The 25,848-nt window shown below is 53.7% G+C and overlaps 1 protein-coding gene across 2 annotated transcripts; it reads right to left on the reverse strand.

Annotated features, from left to right (window-relative positions):
• Positions 1-6,771: 6,771 nt before the first annotated feature.
• Positions 6,772-25,848, reverse strand: TIE1 (tyrosine kinase with immunoglobulin like and EGF like domains 1). 2 transcript variants are annotated; one of them, XM_082649418.1, is made up of 23 exons: positions 25,719-25,848; positions 22,714-23,031; positions 22,523-22,633; positions 20,898-21,053; positions 20,604-20,735; positions 20,303-20,443; positions 19,955-20,083; positions 18,987-19,132; positions 18,615-18,759; positions 16,394-16,552; positions 16,067-16,204; positions 15,584-15,880; positions 14,749-15,039; positions 14,227-14,417; positions 11,665-11,875; positions 11,393-11,503; positions 10,989-11,179; positions 9,902-10,015; positions 9,722-9,792; positions 8,529-8,569; positions 8,328-8,424; positions 8,145-8,244; positions 6,772-7,203 (listed from the first exon to the last, which is right to left on the reverse strand). In XM_082649418.1, the coding sequence occupies exons 1-23, from the start codon at positions 25,774-25,776 to the stop codon at positions 7,132-7,134; spliced, it is 3,420 nt and encodes a 1,139-aa protein (XP_082505544.1). In that variant the 5' UTR covers positions 25,777-25,848; the 3' UTR covers positions 6,772-7,131. The 2 variants fall into 2 exon arrangements, with proteins under 2 accessions (XP_082505544.1, XP_082505543.1); XM_082649417.1 differs by having other exon boundaries at positions 15,584-16,204.

Here is a 25,848-nt window from a genome sequence, read left to right on the forward strand (position 1 = left end):
CTGCCGGTGCAGGGCACAGGGGTTCGTGCCCCGGTCCGGGAAGATCCCACATGCCGCGGAGCGGCTGGACCCGTGAGCCATGGACGCTGAGCCTGCGCGTTCGGAGCCTGTGCTCCGCGGCGGGAGGGGCCGCAGCAGTGAGAGGCCCGCGAACCGCAAAAAAAAAAACAAAAAAACAAAAAAAGAGCGCTTGCTATTTGCTAGCGGTACGCTAATGCATTGTCTCATTACATCCCACGAGGACTCCGTTCTGTGCCCTTGTTCTTACCTTACGGAAGAGAAGACGCAGGCTGAGATGGATTAACTGAGTTGTCCAAAGTCACTATTAAGGGGAACTGAGATTTGAATTTAGGTCTGTCTGACTCCAAAGCCTGTTCTTATAACTACTACATGAACACCTCTGACTAGGACTACTGTTTCCTCCACTTTATTCATTTATTTAACGTTATGTGCCTGGCACAGGGCCACACCAGGCCAGAGTCTCTCCCACAGGATGAGGCTGGGTTCAGAACAGGCATCAGGAGAGGTTTTATTCAAGTAAATGGGAAAAGGGCCCCTAGGTGCCCAGCAGCGACCCCAAGCGAGAGCCACAGGGGACCCAATTTGATAAGCCCTCTGTCCTCCTGACCTGCTGGGCTCTCTCCGACCCCTGAATCCATGTTTCCTGCTGAGGAAACATGAGGACCAGACCACTCCGGCCAGACTCTGGGAGCGGGCCTGGGGTGAGATAAGAGATGCATTGCCCGTGGGAGGAGCTTGAGCTGCCCAGAGGGCCAGGCAGGAAATCACCCCTTCCTTGGGGCCGAGAGGGGAATGACTCAGGGCTGACGGGTGGGAGTTCCGTTTTTGCAGTCCTGGCAGGCTGCAGTGAGGCCTCTTGGACAAAGCACTTGGGTTCGCCTTTCCCACAGCCGCCAGCCAAATGAGGCTTCAAGAGGCGTGCCTCGGCCTTCCCTCTTCCCTTTTCCATCATTTCCCTGGAAACAAGTTTGTGCTGCTGAGTAGGTCTCTTGTTCCAACCCTTGCCCAACCCAGGTCGTCCCCTGTGGGAATACAGCTGCCGAGTGAGGCAGTGAGGACTGCAGCTAGACAGGGCTGGGGCAGGTGAGGCTGAGAGTTTAGGTGCTTTGGCCTGAAGTTCTCTGCCTTGTTTGTAGTGGCGTCCTAGGTCCTATGGTGCCACAGTGGATGTGTGAGCTCTTCTGTTGGGGGAGAATGCCCTTGGGGCCCGCCCTTAGCCCAGGACCTGGCGTGCAGTATGCAATCAAAGTATTGGTGTTGGATTTGCAAGCTGGTATTATACCCCAGTCGGGCCCTTTCCCCTGTGCCAGAGAAGCACCACAGCACTGTGGCTACGAGAAGGATTCTGGATCCAGAATGTCTCGATTTGAACCCCAACTCTGGCCACTTATGAGCTGCCAGACTCTGGCTAAGTTACTTAACCTCTCTGAGCCTGTTGTCTCTTCTGTAGAATGGGAATGATAATAATAGTAGCTACCTAATAGGGTTGTTGAAGATGAAAGGAATTAATATGTGCCACGCGCTTGGGCCGTGCCTGGCAATTAAGCACCATGTACATAGCAGCTGTTTTTGTTCTTTCAGTGACTGACACTTCCAGCAGCCCAGTCATCTAAACAGAAGTGTGGCAATAATCCTAGACTCCTTGCCTTTCCTTCCACGCCCATATTCAACCCCTGGCCATTCTTCCACCTAAGTATTTCTTCCAGCTCACCACCACACCATCACTTCTTCATTCTCTCTCTCTTTTTTAACAGCTTTATTGGAATTTAATTTACATACCATACAATTCACCCAATTAAAGTGTGAAATCTTTATGATATAAAGATATATGAAATCTCAGTCAATTTTAGATCACTTTTATCTCCTCAAAAAGAAATCCTGGGACTTCCCTGGTGGCACAGTGGTTAAGACTCTGCGCTCCCAATGCAGGCGGCCTGGGTTCGATCCCTGGTCCGGGAACTAGATCCCACATGCATGCCGCAACTAAGAGTTTGCATGCCACAACTAAGGAGCCCACGAGCCGCAACTGAGGAGCCTGCCTGCCGCAACTAAGAACCGACACAACTAAATAAATAAATAAATATTAAAAAAAAAAAAGAAATCCTGTATCTTTTAGCTCTTGCCCTCCTATTCCTCCATCTGCTAATCCCAAACTCTAAGCAACCTGTAATTTACCTCCTATTTCTAAAGACTTGTCCATTCTGGACATTTCATGTAAATGAAATACAAACAAATACAACATGTGGTCTTTTTGTGACTGGCTTCTCTCTTAGCATGGTATTTTCAAGGTTCATGCATGTTGTAGAGTGCATCAGCATTTCATTCCCTTTTAATGGCTGAAATAATATTCAATTCTATGGATATACCACATTCTGTTTATCCATTCATCAGTCGATAGACATTTGGGTTGTTTCCACTTTTTGGCTATTATGAATAATGCTTCTATAAATATTCAAGTACAGTTTTGTGTGGGCATATGTTTTCGTTTCTCTTGGGTATACACCTAGGAATGGAAATGCGGGGTCCTATGGAAATTTTATGCTTAATTGTTCGAGGAACTGCTAGGCTATTTTCCAAAGAGACTGCACCATTTTACATTCCCACCAGCAATGTATGAGGGTTCTAATTTCTCCTTGCCAACACTTGTTATTATCTGACTTTTGATTATAGCCATCCTAGTGGATATGAAGTGGTATCTCCTTATAGTATTTTTTTAAAAATTATTGAAGTATAGTTGATTTACAATGTTGTGTTCATTTCTGCTGTACAGCAAAGTGATTCAGTTACATATATATATTCTTTTCCATTATGGTTTATCACAGGATATTGAATACAGTTTCTTGTGCTTTACAGTAGGACCTTATTGTTTATCCATCCTATATATAATAGCTTGTGTCTGCTAATCCCAAACTTCCAATCCTTCCCTCCCCCACCCCAATTCTCCTTACAGTTTTGATTTGAATTTTCCTGATGACTAATAATGTTGAACATCTTTTCTCGTGCTTATTGGCCGTTTGTATATCTTCTTTGGAGAAATGTCTATTCAGGGCCTTTGCTTATTTTAAAAAATTGGGATATTTATCTTTATTGAGTTGTAAGTCTTCTTTATATATCCTAGATGTAAGTCCCTTCTCAGATATGTGATTTGCAAATATTTTTTTTCCCATTCTATGGGTTGTCTTTTGACCTTCTTGATAATGTCCTTTGATATGCCAAAGTTTTCAACTTTGATGAAGTCTAATTCATTTATTTTTAATTTTGTTACTTGTGCTTTTGGTGTCATATCTAAGAATTCATTGCTAAATTCAAGGTAATGAAGATTTACCCCTGTGTTTTCTTTTAAGGGTTTTATAGTTTTAGCTCTTGCATTTAGGTCTTCGATCCAGTTTGAGTTTGTTTATGGTGTTTGTAAAAGGTCCAATTCATCCTTCTGCATGTGGCTATTCAGTTGTCCCAGCACCATTTGTTGAGGACCATTCTTTCCCCACTGAATGGTCTTGGCACCTTTGTTTAAAATTAGTTGATCATAGACACATGGGTTTCTTTCTAGACTCTCAGTTCTATTCTATTGATCTATCTGTCTATCCTTATGCCAGCACCACACTATCTTGATTTTTATTGCTTTATAATAAGTTTCGCATTAGGAAGTGTCAGTCCTCCAAATTTGTTCTTCTTTTTCATGATTGTTTTGGCTGATTTGGGTCTCTTGCAATTCCATATGGATTTTAGAATCAGCTTGTCAATTTCTACTAAGAAGCCAGTTAGTATTCTGACAGGATTGCATTGAATCTGTAGATCAGTTTGGGAAGTATTATTATCTTAACAATACTAAGCCTTCCAATTCATGAACGTGAGATGTTTTTCCATTTATTTAGAGGTGCTTTAATTTCTTTCAATGATGTTTTGTCGTTTTCAGAGTATAAGTTTTGCATGCCAAATATATTCCTAAGTATTTTATTATTTTTAGTGCTATTGTAAATGGAATTTTCTTATTTTCATTTTCAGATTGTTCATTGCAAGTATATAAAAGAAAACTGCTTTTTGTATATAAATCTTGTGTCCTGCAAACTTGCTGAACTCATTTATCAGTTCTAATAGTTTTTTAGTGGATTCCTTAGGATTTCCTGGATACACAATCATGTTATCTGCAAATAGAGACGGTTTTACTTCTTCCTTTCCAGTCTGGGTGCTGTTTGTTTATTTTTCTTGCCCATCTGCCCTGGCTAGAACCTCCAGTACAGTGTTGAATAGAAGTGGGGAGACAGATATCTTTGTCTTATTCCTTCCTGTTCTTAGGGAAAAAGCATTCAGTCTTTCACTATTAAGTATGATGTGGAGTTTTGTAAATGCCCTTATCAGGTTGAAGAAGTCTCCTTCTATTCTTAGTTTTAGTTGTTGTTTTTTTTAAACATGAAAGTGTGTTGGATTTTGTCCAGTGCTTTTTCTGTGCCTATTGAGATGATCATGTAGTTTTTGTTTTTCATTCTATTGATACGTTGACGTATTAATCGGTTTTTGGATGTTTAACCAACCTTGGCACTCCTGGGATAAATCCCACTTGGTTATGTTATGCAATCCTTTTTATATGTTGCTGGATTCTGTTTGCTTTTTCCATGTTGCTGGATTCTGTAGTATTTTCTTGAGAATTTTTGTGTCCATGTTCATAAGATATATTGATCTGTTGTTTTGTTTTCTTGTGATCTTTTGTCTGCTCTGTGTATCAGGGTAATACTGGTCTTACAGAATGAATTGGGAGCTATTCTTTCCTCTTCTATTTTTGAAGAGTTTGTGAAAATTTTGTATTTATTCTTTAAATGTTTGGTGGAATTCACCAGCAAAGCCATCTGGGCATGGGCTTTTCTTTGTAGGTCGTTTTTTGATTACTAATTTAATCTTTTTACTTGTCATAAGTCTATTTAGATTGCCTATTTTTTCTTGAGTCAATTTTGGTAGTTCCTGTCTTTCTAGGAATTTGTCCATTTTGTTTAAGGTATCTAATTTATAGGCATGTCACTTTGTTCCTCTATAATCCATCTTCCACAGAGTAACCAGTGATCTTTTCAAAAATGCAAATCTGCTCATGACACACCCCTGCATCCAGCTCTTCTATGGCTGCCCTTTGCCCTTAGGATAAAGACCCATATCCTTAATATTGCCTATAAGGTTCAGTGTGGGCTGGCCCCCGTCACCTCTCTGCGGTCATTACCCTCATGGAGCTATGTTCTCCCTTTGTTCCAGACACAGGAAATTCTTTGCAGCTCCTGAACATACCACATGTCACAGGTGCTGTTTCCTCTGCCAGGTGTTTTCTTCTGTTAAGCTCCTGCTTCTTCTTCATGGCCCATATTAAAATGTTACCTTCTCTAGAAAAGCCTTCCCGACTGCATCTCCTTTCTACGTATCCCACAGGTCCCGTCTCCCTCTCTTATAGCATACACCACTATATTTTATTGTTTGTTTACATACCTGTCACCCCACAGGGGCATCTTTGTTTATATATTGGTCCCTACCAGAGATCACTTTTTAATCCCCACATCCAAGACCTGGAAATATCCCTGCAGTAGAGCTGAAATGGAATTTCATTCTAGAGAATCCCATCTCCCCTAGCATGCATAGCCTCCCCTTTACTCCAGTTAATTTCTTCTTAAATTCAGCTCCACTGTCTAACCACTCAAGTCTTTTTGGAATATAGGTTCTGATAATCACCCCCTTCCCCAACTTACTGCATTTGTGTATAATGATATCAGCTGACACCTGCTGAACACTATGTCCAAGGTCATAGTTGTGAAAAACGTCCCTGTGTAATCTCATTTAGTGCTAACAGCAGTGAGGTAGCTGTTACTAACTTCATTTTTCAGAGGAAAAAACTGAAGCTCAGAGAGGTTAAGTGAGTTGACCAAGGTCACACAGATAGTAAGTGATATAGCAGGGACTTGGACATGGGTCTGTGTGATTCCAGTATCTGTGCTCTTAACCACAATACCATCCTATCTTTATGTCTTCTTCGATTTTATCTGATTCGCTGAAAAAATGTGAGAAGCAAGACAAGTCTTGTTTCTTAAGGACCAGTGGGAGAGAAAGCTGAGGCCAGCAGTGACAAATCAAAAGGACGGGCAAACCGGAAGGCCACACAGCATGGGGTAGTGATTTGGGACTAGCTTTCAGTACAGGGATCACCTCCCCACACACTTAGAGACTCTGAGGAAGGCAAAGGAATCCTACCGTGGCTGGCTGAAGTTGCAAGTGACCTCTGCTTTCTTCCTTTGGGGCCCACAAGCCGGGCAGTACCAAGCCAGGGAAGGCCGCCTAGAGACATAAGGAAAATGGGAGCTCAAGACAGGCCAGAATCTGTCTGGTGCTGAGGTGTCAGTTTGAGCTGAGGCTGGCTTAGAGCCGATCCTGGGAGGGGACTGTTTGGACAGAGCAGAGAATCCTAGGCTGGCAGCTACCTAGGGAGACACGTTGGTGACAGAGGCTGGAAAGCCGGGAAGAGACCAGGGGAGAACTGGACTTCTCATTGTGATGGAGATGTGGGGGCAGTGTATGCATAAAATTGGTTCAAGAATATCTCCCATCATGGAGAGGCAACCCCCGTAGAGAGCTTGGAATAATGACAGTGTAACCAGGGATAGCATTTCTTTTCCTGGAAAGTCCAGTTTCTCCCTCTTTGGCTTAACTTTTCCCTGGGATTGACCAGCAGTAAATGGTAGACATCGGATGGAGCTTCTCACAGCATTTATTTTTCCTGATTACAAGGCTGGGAGTGGGGCGCAGCTGAACAGGGCATGTTAGTGGTGTGAGTGCTGGCTTGAGTGGAGGGGCTGAAGCAGGGGTTTGAGGGCAGGGAACAGAAGAGCACAAACGTGGAGCAGCTGAACTAGAACGAAGGACGTGAGGGTAGCCGTCAGTAATTCAGGAGGCAGTGGGAGCAACTGCAAAGGATGAGGACCGCCCCCCCGCTAAGCCCACCCCATCCCCGGATCCCCTTTTCTCTTCCTTAAGTTAAAAAACAGTTCCTTGAGGCAGCTCAGGCGACAAGGATCAGAAGTCACAGGTTGAAGAGCCGAGGTTGCTCTGGCCAGCAGAGCCACGTTCTGGCCGGATGGCAGCTCAGGCCTCCTCAGCTGTAGCATCGATGCCCGCGTACGTGAAGTTCTCAAACAGCGACATGTTCACGTAGGCCTGGGGGGGCAGAGCAAGCTTTAGTGGGGGCCAGGGATGGGGGCGTGCCTGCCCTGGAGGTCCTTGACTTCCATGTGGTTGGGGTATTTGAAGTGACACGGATTTGTTTCGGAGACTCAAGATGACCCCATGGCCAAGGGTGGTCCTCACCAGCCCAGAGCAGCAAGGTCATCAGACCACAGCTGGGGGCTCACGTGAGAGACCCTTGACACAATTGTTCGATAGGAGTTTTTTCATGCCCTTATCCGATGAATTGATTGCTAATGCATTCATCCATTCATTTACTTCTTCATCTGTTTATAAGGCTATTTTTGATGATTTACCCATTTTTCTGGTTATTTGATTATTCCTTCATTCTTAAGATAGTTTTATAATTCCTTTAACTACTTAGTCATTAATTAGTTCATATGACGAACTCTTCACGTTACTCATTTTGATGCATTTCTTCACTTATATTTATGTGATAATTCATTTATTTATATGGTTACTGGATTCAGTTATTTAATTACATGTTTATTTGAATGATTGTTGTATCATCCATCCACTAATTCTATTCATTCATTCATTCAGTTACTGGGTCATTCACTCATCCTCCATCCATTTGGTGAGCTGACCACTCATGATTCCACTCTGGCTCTGTGCCAGGTGAGGTGTCCCAGATGAGAGTGTGCTGATGGCCCCAGCAGAGGACAGGCAGGGAGTCTGGGACCTGGGACCTGGGACAACGACTTGCTGCTGAGGCTAATCAGTGGCCTTGGAAGAGTTTAGAAGGGCCTAGTGTCCAACCCAGTGAGAGCTGGAAAGGGGGGCTGCATCCCAGGGCCCGGCCTAGCAGCTAGTGGCGGGGACAGGGACACAGAGGCTGCTGCTCTCTGGCTCCTATGAGAGGGCATCCCTGCGAGCTCGGCGAGACCAGCCCCCGTCCCCCCCAGTCTCCTCACCTTCCTGGCTTCCAGCATTCGGCCCAGCTGCAGCGCGATCTGGGCAAAGGGGGGTCGCTCGTACGGACGGTCCCGCCAGCACTGCCGCATCAGCTCGTACCTGCAGGTGGGGGATCGCTGAGGTGAGGGTCAGGGCCTGCTGGGGTGACGGGGTTCCCGGGGCTCAAGGCTGAGGGAACTCACACTTCATCATCACAGTTGCGAGGCTGCTCCATGCGGTAGCCCTGCGGCAGCTTCTCATAGAGCTCGGCACATGTCATGCCGCAGTACGGGGTGCCCCCTGCGGGAGGGGCAACGCTCTCTCAGCCCAGGGCCCATGAGGGAGGGGAGGGGGGGGTAGGGAGAAGGTGGGGACCATCTCGGGAACAGGGGTCAGGAACTCACCAAGGCTCACGATCTCCCAGAGGAGGACCCCAAAGGACCAACTGAAACGAGGAGGATGTACTTAGTTACCTTCTAGGCCCCAGGGGCCCAGCAGCTTAGTGTCAACCTACCCCAGGTGTGCAGCCCCTCCCAGCCCCTGTGTGCATCTACTTTGCAGGGGTCTGGCCTTGGCCAGCTGTTGTCTCTGCAACTGAAACTCCTTCACAGCCTCCCAGGCTTAATGTAATCATAGCTAACATTTTTACTGTGCACTTACCGCAGGCGAGGCACTGATCATTTAATGTGTATGCTAATTCATTTAACCCTCACACCAACCTTACGGTATAGGTACAATTATTATCCCCATTTTACAGATGGAGGCGCAGAGGCACTGAGAGCTTAGCTAGCTCACCCAAGGCCACACAGCTAGTAAGTGGCAGAGCTGGGATTCAAACCCTGGCAGTCTCGCTCCAAAGCCCTTGCTCTTAACTGCCTCTTATATTGTAACAACAGCTGTGCGGGTTAGAGGTGGCTGAGGCCAGGGTGGAAGTTCTAGTAGGGGGAGGGAATCTCAGGGGTCTTGGGGCAGAAGCGGGAAGTAGGTGAGTAGTGATCAGAGGGTTGGTGGTGTGGTGGACAGTGAGCCGGGCAGGCCAGGCCAAAGGGCTTGGGGCAAGGGGCAGAGCCAGGGCTGGAGTGCTGGGTAGGCCAGGCTCCCTGGAGAGAAGGGCAGGGGTGTGCCAGGATGGCTGTTTGGAGGAGCGAGCGCAGAGAGGGCGTCTTGGGGGTCATGCTCTAGTTAGGTCCTCGGGTGGGTGTGACCTCCCCTTCAGAGAGGAAGGTGAGAACATTCTTTGAGTGGTCTCTCCATTCACCCAGGCATTATCCACCAGTGTCCCCAAGCCTCTCCAAGGCATCCTCCAGTCTCTTAGTCAAATATAGCTCTCAACCACCCCTACTCCAATCCTACTCCTGACACACCTTCCAAGTTGAAACTTCCTTCCAGCTAGCCCCACGCCTTCCCACTAAGATGCCAGGCATGGCCAAGGTATACCTGAGACACATCTGTCACACCTGTGTCACACCTAGAACACACTGTAGGGATGGCCAAGTCATGCCTTGGACTACCTGAGACATCTCTGAGGTGCGTCCAGGTTACACCTACAAGCATCCTCAGGGGACCAAACCCTCCCACCCCTCCCCCCAACACTCACACATCGCTCTTGGTAGTATAGACACTGTAGTTCAGAGACTCAATGGCCATCCAGCGCACGGGGAGACGCCCCTGGGAGAGAGTGGGTTTGAGGGGTCAGGTGACGAGAAAGGGGCTGTTTAGCAGGTTCTGGGAGGCAGGGCCACGCCTGGCCCTGAGAGGGGGACCCAGTGAGACTTACCATTGTCTTCTTCACATAAACCTCCTCCCCCCGAGAAAGGCCGAAGTCCGCAATCTTGGAGGCCAGGTTCTCTCCGACTAGCACGTTTCGGGCAGCCAGGTCCCTGTGGATGAACTGCAGGCATGGTCAGAAGTCAGGAAACATGGGGGATGAGTGAGCCCCAGACTCCGGGGCCAGCGAGGGGTCTGGCCCCGTGGCTGCCTTCGTGGGCCCCTCCATGCCTTTAGTAGCTCCTTACTCTTCTGCCCCCCAACCCACGCCTCATCCTGGATCAGAAACTCCTGCCTGAGAAGAATCACAGTACTGGCTGTCATCTCTTCCTTCTAGTGACCTGGGCCACGGCCAAGTTCAGGCTGTATCCCTCTCCTGGGACGAAGGTGGGCTTTTCCCCAGTGACCACACTGCACCTTCTCCTCTTTGCATGCTCCCTGACCCCGTCTTTCCTGACCTCTCCCCGACCCCCACCCCACTGATGAGCGTGGAAAGGCCCTTCTCTTGCCCAAAGTGACCTCTCCCTTGAGTTCCAGATCCTCCCCACTGGGCCCTCCACCTTCCTCAGAGACCTCTCTCCATCACCCCTCCCTCTATCTTGGCCCCTTCCCCTCTGCTTTCAAAGATACTCAAAACTTTAGTAACTTCAAAATGCCTCCCCTCAGTCTCAACTGTCCCCTCTCTCCTTTCATTGAGGCGGGGTGTCCTCGAACTTGGGCTCGGGCCTCCCCTGTCTGTTCTACCCTCCAGCCTCTCCTGGTGAGTCTCGCCCACTCCCTGGCCACCAGTGTCACCAACTGTGAAGTGACAGCTCCCAGACTGCCGTCCCTGGCCCAGGCCTCCCTCCTGAGTTTTAGGCTGGCTTCTACAACCGCTAAGCCAACACCTCCACCATGATGTCCCCCGGATGCTTCAAACGCAACACCTTTTTCAGACCTGCTCCTCGCCCTGTGTTCCCACCCACTCATCCAGGACAGGACGGGGTCACGTCCCTCTTTATTCCTCAATCCCACATCAATTAGAGCCTGCTGATTTAATCTCCTGAAGTCCGCTCCATGGTCTCCCCTCCCCTCCCCCAACACACACTCACACACACCTGCTTCTCACTCAGGTACTGCATGCCATTGGCAGCATCACTGGCAAAACGCAGCAGCTGCCGGGAGCTGAGGGTGGAGGCCGTTCCATGTTCTCGGGCAAAAGCTGGGTCAGTTTCCAGGACCCGGCTCTTCCTCAGGAAATCGAGCAGGTTCCCATAGGGGGCGTATTCAATGGCGATATACAAGTAACCTGGGAGGTGAGGAATACAGGGTGGTGGTTTATACTCAGGCAACCTGGGGTGGTAGCAGGCACCCCATGGTACTAGACAGGGAACCTCGTGCACAAAGGAGAACCAATAGTGATGTTTTGGTGTCCCGAAGCTTCCCACAAGCTACAGATGCGAAGGTGATGGCTGATAATGGGGGTTTGGAAGAAGGGGTAGGTGAAGAGTTGGGGGCTCACCTCGGTTCTCACAGGCCCCCAAGAGGTTGATGATGTTGGGGTGATGCCCCAATTTGCACAGAACTTCCAGTTCTCCCGCGAAGTCACGATGGTCATTTTCAGAGGCATACTCTGTGTAAAGAATCCAATATCACTTTTGCCGAAAATAACCCTGGAGAAAGGGTATGGGCTGGTGAGGGCTGGTGTCAGTTGCTGGTGGAAGCCAGGTGGGGCCTGGGATTGTGGGACAAAGGAGAGGGTCAGGGCTTGGGCGGGAGTCACTCGCAGCGGACCTTTCAGCATCTTGATGGCTGCGTTCATCTTGAGTCCGTCCTTCTTGATCATGGCCCGGATGACCTGGCCGAAGTTCCCTTCCCCAATGAGATCCTCAAAGGTGATGTCCTCCCATTCCAGCACTGGGTAATTCAGGGGCTCGGGCTGTGGTTTTGGCCTCCGGGTCAGTGTCAAGGTGCCCGAGCTGAACTGCAGGATGGTCTCCTCACCCTTCATAGGATGGGACAAGTGGGCAGACAGTCCACACAAGAGACAGGGGCAGCAAGATGCACAGATAGGCAGACAAAGAGTGGTTAGACAAACGGACAGAGACTCAGACAGAGGGCACCCTGGTGGCCAGCCAAGCACAGTCAGACACAGGACACATACCGAGACAGAATCATATGAGATGGAGCCACAGGTGGGCTGTTGAGTGGACAGATGTCCAAGGAGAGAAATGCAGAGGCCGCCACCTGGGGATCAGGTGTGTGGGGCTCTGGAGGAACAAGGAGTGGGTAAAGTTGCTAGAAGCCACGGCGTGAGTCGATGGAAGGATGAGACTCCTAACATTTAAAACTGAAAGGAATTGGAATGAACTGTGATGGGGAGTAATGAGCTTCCCCTTATTGTGCTGATCCCACAACCAGTTTTTTTTTTTGTTGTTTTTTTTTTTGGTCACCAAGGAAGCTCTGGAGGGGATTCCAGCCCTGGGCAGTGGGCTAGGGTACATTTACTGTGCACCTACTCCATGCTAAGCCCTGAGCTGCTGGGAGCCAGTGGATGGGTTTTCTTCTCCACAGCAGTGGAAGCAGAGATTACCCCTGTCCACCCACTTGGTGGACACCCATAGCTCTCAAATCACCCCGGGACCTGAGGATAGAAAGAGCATAAAAAAGAGGAACATCCACTCCCCACAACCAAGTAGGAGCTGGGCCACCTGCGCAGGGCTGGTAGGAAGAGGAAACCGCTAAACAGGACCACGGGCGCTGCCAATACGAGAGCCAAAGGAAGGGTTAAGACAGACCTGGTGGTGGGTGCGGTCCCTACGTGAGTTGCAGCCCAGCGTGAGGGGCGAGGGCTGAGGACACAGGTCACGTGGATTCACACAAAACATGGACAGCTGAAGGCACACACCAGCATGCACACGCATGTTCTCGTGGTGGCCCGTATGCAGGGCATCCATGAGAACTACACGTGGACATGTGCTCAAGCAGGAGCACAAGCAGAGGGACACACGTATCAGGGACATAGGCACATACAGATGGGGGTACTCACAGGGACGCACACGTGCACTCACGTCCGGCACACGCGCTCATGTATACACGCACGCATACGCGCACGCAGGTGCATGTAGCAGGGGTACATCTTGATATATGTCAGGGCGCTGTACCCATTTAAGGCTGCTTTCCTACTCCTTCCCTCCACATTCGTACCCGTGACCCTCTCCTGCCACAGCCAGGGCCGCTTTCTGCACACTGACCTCAGAAGGAGGCCAATGCAGCCTGGAACAAAGAGGCCGATTGAGTCTCTGAAGGGAGTTTTCTAAAGGCATGGCAGAGACAATAGCCTCGGACACTAGGCTTTGTATCACAAGGATCAGCCCTTGAGAGAGAAGTTTTTTGTTTTTGTTCTTTTGAAATGCCAAAGCTTGGCTGTAAATATCAAGAACCCAGGCACAGGGGACCAAGGTCAGAGTTCAGATCATAAGTGACAACAGTGGGGAAGATTCCAGAGGAGAGAGAGGTGGGAGGAGGTGACAAGATGAGGTGATGCCTGGTCCCTGAAGAGAAGCCAGCACCCCACCCCCACCCCCTCGGTGTGGGCCTGCTGGCTGGAGGGGCATAGACGGGACAGAAAACTCAGCCAGGTTTACAGGGAAGCCAAGAGGGGAGGCCTGTGCTTCCTGTCTCCAGGAGTGACAGGTGAGGCTGCAGGCCCAGCTCAACAGCTGTAGGAGGGCCTGCAGCAATGGGTCTGAGGGCCACAGAATATGCTGCCTTCTGCAGGGCACAGGGAAGCCCCCTGGAGTTCTTACGTCTCCCCAAGGAGGCCCTGGGATGTGCAAGGATGGAGGTTGGGACGAGTGCCCTGCCGGCAGGAAGGAGGCTACGGAAGGGCTGAGGCCATGAGTCACAGATGCGTGCAGGTGCAGGGCGGTTCCCAAATGTGGGACGGCCTGCCCAGACAGAGGCCGGCACAGAGCCCAGGCGTTCCCTACATTATCACCAGGCTTCCCAGGCTTCCATCACCCCTCGTGAGAAGGGGGAGAATCCTTAATTGACTGTGGTGCAACAGGGACATAACCGAGTGATTCTGAACTGGGGATATTAAACATGTCACCACGAATATAAATGGGCTGTGAGTTGAGTTCACTTCTAGAGAAATAGAGAAAATTATTGATAAGTATCGTACCCTTGCATGTTGTTGAGTGTAGTCTTATACCTATGACACAAACACCCATGTGCGCACGCGCACACACACACACACACTCGCAGTGTACAAATACTAATGTGTGTATAGGTAGGAACATATATACACAGGGTCTGCACACATGTGCCCTGAGAAGGGTACAGGTGACTGACCGATCCCGACTGGTAGGTGAAGGTGCGTCTGCGATGCAGGCAGCTTCTGCGGATGCACGCCAGGGTTAAGAGAGCAACCAGGATGGTGAGGCAGGTGGCAGACACAGAGCCCACCACAGCCAGGACCAGCTGTTGATCCAGACCCTCTTCAGCTGCCTGGACCTCTTGGACCGGGCCCTCGCTCTGCAGCCCTGGATCCAATAAGAGGGGCAGATCATAGGGACGCCTGGGTCAGGGAACCCAGAGGCCACCATGGGGTCACACAGAGGGAGAGGTCAGAGATCCCAGTTCCAGGGAGGGAGCAGGTGTATCAGGCCTAGGACCAATGGGTCTGGAATGACATGATTTTTCCAGCACTAGGACATAGGAAGGGAAGGGTCAGGGTCCCCAGTGCCAGGGCTTGTGTCATTTGTTGGGAGGGGGCCTAGGATGCCCCAGCTCCAAGGCGGGGGATCGCTTGGAAGGAGAGAGCATTGCGACTGACCCTGTGGCCCGGAGTCCTCTCGGGCCCCGCCCTCTTACCGTTGCTTAGGGTAGACTCTTCTACCATGTCGCTCCAGTCACCGGGGCCCTGGACGCTGGCCCGCACACGGAAGAGGTAGCGCGTGCTGGCGTTGAGGCCGCGGACGACGGTGCTCGTCTCCTCGGGCCTGTCCACGTCCATCCACAGCGGGTCTCCTGAGCCCTCGGCCACCTGCACCTCCACTATGTACTTGGATATAGGCCCAGCTGGAGCCTCTGGGCGCTGCCACACCAGCTGGATCTCGGAGTCTGAAAGGGCCTGGGCGTGGAGGTGTCGGGGGGCTGGGGGCCCTGTGGACACGGGGTGAGAAGGCAGGGCTCAGAAGGGACCGGGCTGTGTGGCTGTGGGGTCAGACAGATCCACACTAGCTGTGTCCCCGGCTCTGCGAACCCGGAACGGGAGGCACCCTGCCAACCTCCTCCTTCCTTCCTGGGCTGAATCCCTCTCCCTGCGGCTTCCTTTACCCCTGAGCTTCTGCTGCCCCTGGTTCTCCTTACATGTAAGGAGAACATGTATGTTCTCCTTACATACATTCTCTTCCTGGTGGCCCAGACCCTCCCAGTGTCGTAGGTCCTCCCCATGTCCCTCCACACCCTGTGGTCCCACCAAGTCCAATGTCCTCCTGGTATCCTGTATCCTTCCCTGTGTCATGTCCTCCCCATGCTTGTGTCTGCCTCACATCCCGGGTCCTCCCTATGCCCATGTTTTCACGTGCAATGCTCTCTGCACGTTCATCCAGGCTCCTATAACCTCCCATGTCCTTCTGGGTCTCCGGTGTTCCCTGCGTCCCATGTCCTCCCTCGTCTTGAGCCCATCACTCCCTCCCCAGCGTACCGCTGGGGGGCAGAAGCACACGAGCAGCGGGTGAGGCTGGGCCCAGGAGGGTACAGTGGTAGAGCCGCACGTCCAGCTGGTAGTGGGTGCCAGGTGTGAGTCCGGTCAGGAGGGCGGTGCGGGCCTGGGGGGACGAGACGTTCTCCCGCCGCTCCTGTCCCCGGGCCCCGTCCCACAGGCGCAGCAGGAAACCATCGCCCACCAGTGGCCCCGGCACCGAGGGTAAGGACCAGCTCACTCGCAACCGGTCGGGGCCCTCCACATGCCAGCCCTCCAGCCACGGCTGCAACAAGGGCTCTGGGGCCAGAGGTCGGGGGTCAGAACTGTCCGGTGGGTCCCTGGGGCCAGACGGGATAGTGATCCCCAGGGGACAACCTCCAGTGGGAAAGGCAGGGACCCCCAGGGTGGACAAGCTATGACAACCCTGAGTGTATAGGACAGTAACCCCTGGGGGGCGGAAAGGGATAACTCTTGGCCTCTCACCAGGACAGTCTGTGGTCATGAGGGTGGGAGGCCCCCAGGCCCCCTCCCCCCCTTCCCCTGGCCGGCTCAGCTGCACGCGGACACTGTATCCTGTCTTCGGCCTCAGGTTCATTAACGTCACGTTCTCACTGGGGTCCACTGGGGGCAGGGTGTGCAGCACACACTATTCAGTCCCAACCCCTTCCAGAAGCCACCACTCTCCCTTCAGTCCCACTCTTCTCCACACACTTCTCCCTCCGTCCATCCCCCCTTTCCCCTCATCACTGCTTGATATCCCATCCTTTCCCAGACACCCCCACCTCCACCCCCTGTTCTCTCCTCGCTCACCCACGATGGTGGACCAGGCCATGGTGCTGTCCTGGGGCCGGTAGTGCAGCCGTACAGAGGCGATGGGCCCGTCCCCGGAGAAGGAGACCAGCGGGGAGACCACGAGCTGACGGCTCTGCTTGGCCAGGAGCCGAGGGGCAGTCAGGGGCACCGGGGGCACTGCCAGGAGACTTGGGGTAAGGCATGGCCCAGACAGCACCCCCAGTCGTTGGAAATAGGAGCAGACTCTGTCTTCTGGGCATCAAAGACAACTCTGGCTTTCGGTTTAGATCGGGGGACCCCCTGGGCTGGGGAGAGACCAAGTTCAACAGATGACCAGAGTGTCCAGGGCCCAGGGAGGACAGCTCAGGGTGCAGGGACTCGGCAATAAGGACATGAGGATGTCCCAAAAGATGTGAAGTGAGGGAGTGGCATGGCTGGACAGGGGTTTGGGGGAGGGCACTCTGCCCATGCAAGGTGGGTGCAGACGGAGGGGGCTGAAACCCAAGGCAGTGTCACCCTGCTCTCTGCCCCTCCCCCCATCATCCATCACTCTCTTAATTTAAAAAAAAAAGGGTAGCAGGTGATGAAGCACCTGCTCTACCCGGATGCCTCATGTGCATGGTCTCTAATCCTGACCAGGGCCTTCGGGCAGGGCTCATCACCCCTATGTTATGAATGAAGAAACTGAGGCTCAGAGACATGGAACAACTTGCTTAAAGACATGGAGCCAGGGTTTGAACAGGGTCTATCTGACCAGGCCACCTAAAATCAGCCCATCCTACTCCAAAGAGCTTTTGTGCTCCTGCTTAGTTTCCTTACCCCACGGCCACTGCCCTTTCTGCCTTGGCTTTTCTCTCTGGATTATTGCATTAAGGCCTTAACTGGCTCCCTTGCCTCTTTCAAACATTTTCCAGATGGATTTTCTAAGAATGGATGGATCGATGGATGGGGGAGGGTCAAGGAAGGTGCAGGGGTGTGGCTGAGGGGGTGAGAGGGAACAGTGGGGTCAGCAGGAAGAAGTATGTCAGGAGGAAGTGCTGGTCTGGAGGGAGAGGAAGGTCCAGTTTGGATCCTGTGGAGCCCCTGGGCCTGTGGCTCACATGTAAGGTTAGATGTGGCGGTGGCTGGATAGAAAGTGGGCCCTCGAGTCAGGCACCAGGTAACTTCCATGCTGACTTCAGAATCAGACCTCCACTACACAGAGGTCCTGCCAATCGGGTCTGGGGCCCAGGAGAGGGGTCCAGGCTGCAGATCATATCTGGGAGTTGCTAGGGAACATTTGAAATCTTAGGAATAGTTGACATTTCAACTAATAATAAGAATAAATGTCAACATACATTGAGCACATACCCTGCGTCAGGCACTGTGCTAAATAGCATCATCTAATTTAATCTTTACAGCAACCCTATCAAGGGAGCGCTGATAGCCTCATTTCACAGAGAGAGAAACAAGCTATGAGGAGTTAAGTAACTTGCTTAGATGATGGAGCTAGAGTTTGTAGTGAAGATTCAAAGCCAAGCTGTCTGGGCCCAAAGCCTGGGGAGAGCGAGAAGAGAAAGGCTGGAGGTGGGGCACCGGGGTGGGTGACGGAGTAGTGGAGAGAGAATGGGAAGCAGAGTGTGACCGTGAGAAAGAGGAAGATGAGCAAGAGATTTGGGCTTATGTCAGGGGAGGGCGGGGTCAGGAGCACAGGGAAAGAGAAGCCAAGGCGGGGCAGGGGCTGTGAACGTCTGAGGCTTGTGGTGCTGGAGAAGGTGAGGGACACCTATACCGGGGTGTGGGTGCTCTGCTCTGAGCGATCCTGGGCAATGGCAGCTACCTCCTTACTCACCAGGAAGCACCTTTGGAAATGAAGCAGGTCACCCTCTGAGCTCCACAGCCCCAGGCACCCCCCTGTCCTAGCAATGAGTGCTCTGTGGTGTGACTCGGGGTTGGCGGGTGGGGGGATGCAGCATCCCAGAGGTGGAGTGAAAGGCACTGTGTCTGTGGGGCGGGGTTTGGGGGAGGTAGAGAGGGGAAGCATCACCCTGGGCAAGGCTGCAGGGTGAACCATTTCTGGGGCATGGGATGCCCTTTCCAGATGGGACTGAGCTGTGCTCCAGCCTGGACAATGCCCTGCCCAGGCCTCAGGTTGAAGACAAGCTCTCTTCTCTGCCTGATGCTGGGCTGTGACCTTAGATGCCCTTGCCTTCCTGCTACGATGCCCAGTCTGAGCAGCATCAGCTAGGACATCACTGACCTTTGACGTTGACCCTGAAGCGTCGGCTGTCTTGGCCACCAGACGTGGACACGCGGCACTCCCAGAGCCCACTGTCCCCAAGAGCCAAGCGGGGCACCTCGAACTCGGCTGTGGTCCTATCTGGCTCCACAATGGCCTTGGTGGACTGAGAGAGATGGGGAAGGGACAGACCACAGAGAATGTGTGCTATGTGGCAGATACAAGTGTGCTCGTCCAGGCTGATGAGGGGACAGAGCCCGGGTGCTGGTCCCTCAACAATCAGCCTGACCCCATTTGAGCTGTGGTCAGGCCGGTGGGCAGAGCCCGCAGAAAGCCCCGAGGGGTCAGGGGTCTGGAGGGGCAGGGGCCCTGGGCTGGGGTCACGGGGCTGACCAGGAGGACCGTGCCGTCCGGCTTGCGGAGCTCCACGCTGCCCCGGACTGGGAAGGGGTTCCCCGCGGCGGCACAGTTGATCCGGGGTGTCGTTTCTAAGTTGAACTCCAGTTCTGAAACCATGTCCAGGATCTGGGGGATCCGGTCTAGGGAGAGAGGGGACACGCATCCTGGAGGCCCTGCAAGGGCAGATACGTGACTGCCATAGTGCCCCTCCCCCGGAGTCCTGCATCTTAGCGGAGGTACCGCCAGCAGCCCAGTCACCCGGGCCTGAAAGCCAGCAAAGTCCTGTGTAACTCCTCCAGGGCCCTCACGCCCACCTCTGACTGCCCCCGAGTCTACCTCCCGCACCCTCTGCCTCCTCATACCTTCCCACACGGAGACCAGACCCCTTCTCAGCCTCACAGCCGGAGCGCTGGTTCAGGCCTCCATCGTTTCTGGGCCCTGCAACAGGTCTTCCAGGCTCTCCTGCTTCCCCTCCCCACCCAGCAGCCACTGTCCTCTCTCAAACACAAACCTGAGAGCCCCATGCCTCTTCAACAATTCCCTGCTGGCCTCTCATATTAAGTGCAAATCCTATAGCCTGTCATTCAAAGGCCCCAAGATTTGACCTCTTCTGATCACTCCCAGAGCCTCCCCTCACGCCACTGTCCTGGTAACTGAGCCTGAGTCCTCAATCCCCTGGCCGTTGCCCTGCTCTCTCTCCAGCCATCTTTCTCTTGTCCTTCATATTCCATCTCAGATCGCACCTCTTCCCAGAAGCCCTCCCTGACTCTCTCGGGCTGGTCGGGGCCTCCTCTGGGCTCCCACCCACTCTGGGGGGCTGCCCATCCCTGTACGGATGATGTGGGCTGGCGGTGAAAACTTCCAGACCATGAGCTCCCTGAGGGCAGGGCTTTGAGCCAGGGAGATGCGTCTGGTGAAGGCTGACCTGTTCCGAGGGACCTCAGAGCCCCCCGAGCTCGTACCTGACTTCTCACAGTGCACCCCATGCCACCCGGAGGGGCAGACGCAGCCGCTGAAGCGGTCACAAGTGCCGCCGTTCTGACACTGGCACTGGAGGTGGCAGTCAGCCCCAAAATGACCTGGGGCACAGGCTGGGAACAGAGGGGGTGTGGTTAGAGGGGCACAGGTCAGGGGGCAACGAGGGCCGGCTGGGGCCTGGGTAATGACTGGCTGGGTAGAGAGGGCACTGGCCAAGTGAGCGGGGACCGTGGAGGTCTTGGTGTGCAAGTCGGGGCCAGAGTGAAGGGCTGGGGCCGGGCTTGTAGCCGACTGCCTGGGTCAGGGAGCATGGAGGGTGGGTTAGTCCGTACCTTCCTGGCACTGGCTTCCTCTCCAGCCCGATCCACAAGAACAGCCATAGGGGTCCGGGAGGCAGAAGGTGAGGCCTCGGCAGCCTGATGTGCCTGGGCACTGTTCCTGGCAGCTCTGCCCAAAACGGCCCTCTCTGCAGGCTAGAAAGAGGGCATGTGGGTGTAGGGGCCTCTGCTGGGCCCCAGGGTTCAAGACCTACTTGGCATGTTCACCCTCCAAGGTCCATGCCCATGGTTTGAGAGTCTTCCCCCAGCCAGGCATCCCCTCCTGCCCAGGTCCTAGTGGCCCCCTCCTCCTTACCTTGCTCACAGCGGGTCCCAGTGAATCCAGGGGGGCACACACACTCGCCATCCTGGTCGTGGCAGACACCTCCATGCAGGCAGCCCGGGCATTCCTTGGTACAGTCCTGTCCCCAGTGCCCTGCCTCACAACCTGCAGGAATGTGCTTTCAGCAGCTGACCCTCACCCGCTGGACCACTGCTGCTGAGGACTGGGGCAGTCCTGGGGGACCAGAGGATGCAGGGGGTCCACGGGAAGTACCACAGGGCTCCCAGCCTCCCACACCACCCACCACCTCTGCCCTCTGCTCCTGACCCCGCACGATGAGTCGGAAGAAGGCGCTGCCCAGGGGGCTGGCCTCCAGGTAGGTGGCGCTGTAGATGCCGCTTGACGACGGCTGCACGTTTGGGAGCTGCAGCAAAAACCGCCCCTCCTGGGCCTCGTGCCAGTCCAGGGTGTAGAAGTAGGATCCTGGGGGCATAAACGGGTCAGGGGCCTCACCATCACACAAGAGCTGGTGTTCCCTCCCTCTGCCCACCTCGGCCTGAGTCACATCAACGTGCGCCAGGCAGAGGGAGCAGACCTGGGGGAAGGCACCAGTGAGCGTCTGGACCCAAGGCAGAAAGCTGGGAAGCATCCTCTTTTCCATGGTCCACCAACCACTCAGTAAATCACCAAGTCCGATTCAATCTCCCCCTCGTCTCCTAAAGCTGCCCACTCCTCTCCACGTGCACGGCCACCACCCTGCTCCCAGCCTCCCACAGCCTTCCAAGCAGTCTCTCTGCCTCCAGTCTCCCCCTTTCCTGTCCGTCCTTCACTCAGCAGCCAGTGAGATTTTTCTCCAATAGATTCCGCAGTAGCTCCCCGGCTTAAGCTCTTCCATGGTTCTCCACTGCCCTCAAGACAACATCCGACTGCTTAGCAAATCATTTTCACCAGTTTGGCCACCGTGTAGCCCATACCTCTCCACATCCTGCCTGACTCCTAACATTCCTGAATTCCTGAATTGCTTCTATCTCTTCTAGAAACACTGTGGTATCTCACAGCTTCCTGCCTTTGCTCTTATCAATCCTCCTCCTGGAAAGTTCTTCCCCTCTTCTTCGTGCAGCTAGTTCCCAGGAGCCTCTCCCTCTAGGACGTGTGGACCCTAATATCAGGGTCCTTGTCCCTGCCCCACCCCTTCTTGCCTCTTTGCTCAGGATGGAACAGAGATTCTAGGGAACGCAGGTCTACCTGACTCTCCACATCTCTCATCAATTCGGGGGGCCTGGAGCTCAGGAGGCAAACCCCTTGGCCCAAGAGAAGGGTCCTCCTCCCTGTCCCTGGGAGCCCAGGGACACATGAGTCAGCCAGAGGGCTGTGGGTGTGAGAGCTGAGGCAGGAATCTGTGGGGCCACACAGGAAAACTGCTTCCTTCTATGGGGTGGCCAGAGGGCCTGATAGGGCCAGGATGGGGGCAGGCCTGGGCTGAGATCCCCAGGCCTGCCCAGGCCCCTGCACGTGTCTTGACAAATCTCTGGAAGAGGCCAAACCTCCCTTGCCTGTTCTGGGTCTTTGTTACCCGTTTGCTTCTTCAGCATGGGGACTGCTGCTCCCTGCCAGACTGGCTAATGTGATAGCACCTGCTAACTCTCAGAGGAGAGTCCAACGTGAGGGGTTAACATAGCGCTAATTTGGGGGTGACAGGGAAGGAGGTAGCTGACCACGAGGCTGCTGGTCCTCTGGGCGCAGTAGGAGGACATCTCACAGCTAGAGATGAGTTGGATGCAGGTGCTTCCCATGGACCTGGTGCAGGAGAGAGGGGGCGCCCCGGAGGTTGGCCAGTTGGGGTAACAGGTGCTGTGTCAGGGGCCAAAACTGGGAATACTGAGGGCCATGGAGGTGTTGGGGTGTCAGAGCTATGGGTTTACCTGCCCACCCAGTTCAGATGCCCCTCTCACCGTTGCTCTTCCAGATCACATCTGTCTGCTTCTCCTTGCGCACCCACGCGGAAAGTACTGCCGTGTCGCCCTTATTCACCGTGTGTGTGACCTTGTCCGGGAGCAGGTGGGCTGCGAGGCGGATGGAGGGCGGGGTCAGGGGTCAAGGGCAGCCCCTCCTGCCCCTCCTCCCCGCCGGCGGCCAGACTCACCTCCTGGGCTGTTGTGCACGTAGAGGACGCGCGTGCGCCGCGCCCCCGCGCCGCCCACGCAGGAGAAGACGCCCACCAGGTCCGAGGGCTGCGAGAAGCCGCGCAGCGTTACCTGGCGCGAGCCATTGCGGGTCAGGTGCAGGGGCTGCCAGGGCCGGGGCGTGCGCACAATGCGGTCGTCCTTTTCCAGCAGCAGCGGGGACCCCCAGGCGTCCGAGCCCCTGCCCGCCCCCGCCTCCCCGGACACGCAGGTCAGGAAGAAGCGCTGGGGCTCGGTCAAGCGCAGGTCGGCCAGCAGCGTCAGGTCCACCGCAGCGCCTGGACCGGGATACCGGGCTCCGTATCTGGCAGGGCCCCGCCCTCACCCCTGCCCCGCCCTCCCCCTCTTGCCCCTCTCCTCCCAGCCTCTCCCCTCTCCTCCCCTCCTCTCCCCCCTCCCCGCCCGCCCACCAGGCACTGAACTTTATCAGGCACGTCCACCCCCGTCCCTTCCTGTCCCAGTCCCCTTCCCGGTGCACTGGCCCCTTTCCTTCAAGTCTCTTCATCCTAAAAGAACAAAAACAAAAACAAAGCCCCTTCTCTGGCTTCCCCATCCCCTCCCTTCTCCTGCCAGATGGCTTCCCTTTACAGCCCAGCCTTCGGAAAGAAAGAATGATCTACGCGCCCCGTCTCCATTTCCTCTATTCCCGGCAGTCCCCTTTCCTGACCTGTCTCTACAGCTGCTCTGCAAAGGGGAGCCGCTCTCCCTGCCCTCCCCCGCCCCCCCCAACCCCGCTGAGAGATCAGAAGTGTCTTGGAGGGACCCCTCCCCATCACTCCAGAAATCTGGACCTGTTTGTTGTGCTGGGATTGAAGGTGGGAGAGGCTGGGTTCTGCAGCCAGGTGGTTATGGGGCAGAAAGGAAGAGAGCTCTGGGCCCAGCAAAAGGCCAGAAGCAGGGAGGGCAGACCCTAGGGCAGAGTTGGGGCTGAAACACACAGACACCAGGTGGGCCTTGGTCTTTGCCTTCCAAAGGGCTGTGGGCCCCATGAGGAGACAGACATGGACCTACCCGTCAAATGCAGGGCACTGTGTGGGGAGCACAGAGAAGGGATGCCTAACTCAGCATGGGGGAGGCAGAGGATGAACAGGTGCCTCCCGGGAGATACAGCTTGAGGGTCTTAAAGCTGAGCAGGGTACGGTGAGGGTTCAGAATGAGGACAGGGAGAGGTCAGTGGTAGGAAGGGCATTCTAGGCAGAGGGCACAGCCTGAGTAAAGGTGTGGAATGAAAGGCTGGGGCACACAGTGTGAGGCAGGAACCAGGAGGGACCACGGAGAGCTGGAGTCCAGGCCTGGCTGAGCCCTGCCAGCCTCCTCAGCCCCGGGGCCCAAACCTTCCCGAGCCCCTCCTACTCTGTCCCTGCCTGCTCACTGCCAGGTGGTTAGTTGGTTTAAGTGCTACGTCACTTATCAAGGTGAGTAATGAAGTACATGAGTAAATGTACTTCACGAGTAAACGAAGCTGACTGTCTATCTTGTGCCGAGCACCTGTTTTCCTTTGGGTCCTCACACCCTCCAGAAGTTGCTGTCTTTCCAGCCACAGAGGAGGGTCATGATAATTATTCTCGACGCTTCCTCTAGTAAGCTCATCCTCTCCCTGGGCTTTCACTACCACTTCTGAGTCAATAACCCCTGGATGGCCTCTCAGCTCGGGCCTGCTTTCCATCAGCTCTTCCCAAACCTGCTCCTCTCTGGGCCCCCTGCCTCAGCAGACGGCAAAACCCGCCTGAGATACAAGCTTTGGAGTCACCTCATACTCCTGCTCTCATAGTAATTAGTGTTTATTGGAGGTCAGTGATATGCCAGGTACCTTACTTATGTTCTCTCATTTTATCATCCCAACTCTCCTGGGAGGTGGGTGTTATCACCCCAGTTTTATAGCTGGCAAGTTAAGGCTCAGAGAAATAACTTGCACAAGGTCATACGATGAGTAACTGGCAGACCCTGGTTGTCTGACTCTAAAAGTCTACACCTCGGAGCACTACTCTGGCTGCCCCCATCAGTCACAACATTCTATTTCCTCAAAGCCTCTTGGCTTCATCCCCATTCCCAAGCCCGCCCTTGGTAACCCTCATCCTTACTCCCCTGGACCATCCTGACAGCCACACTCCTCCTTCCTCAACTCATCCTCCAAAGTGATCCCTCTAAGACCTTGTGACTGTCTGGTCTACAACCTTCCATGGCTCCCTATTGCCCTCAGGATGCAGTGCTCGCTCTTGAGCCCTCTGCTGCTCAAACTGCCCGTCCTGCTGCGTCCCCTCCGGGAACCCTCTCTCCTATGCACTCCCCCGCCTCTGAGACTTGCATCTATTGTTCGGGCTGCCTGGAATGAAGCCCACCCCTCTTAGTGCGGTATTTCCAAATCCCTTTTCATCTCCTACCCTGAAGCAGAGTAAGCTGACTCCTCTGCGTCTATCTGTTCAGCGCTCACCTGGTGTCCCGTGTCCCCCACTAGACCATGAACCACTCTAGGCGGCCTTTGCGGTCTAATCCCCTTTGGGCACCACACTGAAGGAATCGGCTACTGCTTATTCAGAAGCTCTTACCAAGTGCTCTGTGACAATTACCTCCTTTAAACCCAGTAACAGCCATAGGAGGTCCGCACCATTTAATCTGTTGTACAGATCTAGCGGCTAATGGCCTGTCACTTAGCACAGCTCCTGGAATATTGTTGGTGCTTGATAAATGCATAATTGCGTGAGTTCCACACACTGACCGTATGAGTACCCACTGAAAGCTTCACGGGCCCAGAGGCCCTGCTGCTCCCCGCTGATGTGCACACCCAACACGGTCAGTGGCTGCTCCCCTCCCCCAATCCCTAGTGCCTGCCTGGGTTTTCCAGGCCCTGATCCCACTTTCTAGCGGATCAGCGTGCAGAGGAAAGTGATGGCAGTGATGATAGGGTTTTCTCGGGGGGAGTCAGGGCTTTGGGGGTTGGGTGGGGGGAGGTTCAGGGCAGACTTACCAACATGAGAAGCCAGGAAGAAGATGGGGAGCAGCAAAGGGGGCCCCAGCCAGACCATAATCCAGAGGCTGACCAGGCCAGCCGGGACAAGCGAGGCCCACGGTCAGTCACTCTGGGTCCGGCTGTTCAG

This window comes from Grampus griseus (genome assembly GCF_964374135.1).
Source record: "Grampus griseus genome assembly, chromosome: 1".
Lineage (NCBI taxonomy): Eukaryota > Metazoa > Chordata > Mammalia > Artiodactyla > Delphinidae > Grampus > Grampus griseus.

Bases quoted from the DNA above. Each gene is read 5' to 3' on its own strand.
- TIE1 (XM_082649417.1), bottom strand. From the start codon at position 25,776: ATGGTCTGGCTGGGGCCCCCTTTGCTGCTCCCCATCTTCTTCCTGGCT. The intron at 20,444-20,603 runs GTAAGGAGGAGG...CCCTCTTTCTAG, and splicing joins TGGGACCCGCTGTGAGCAAG to CCTGCAGAGAGGGCCGTTTT. The intron at 9,793-9,901 runs GTAAGTCTCACT...ACTCTCTCCCAG, and splicing joins TTTATGTGAAGAAGACAATG to GGGCGTCTCCCCGTGCGCTG.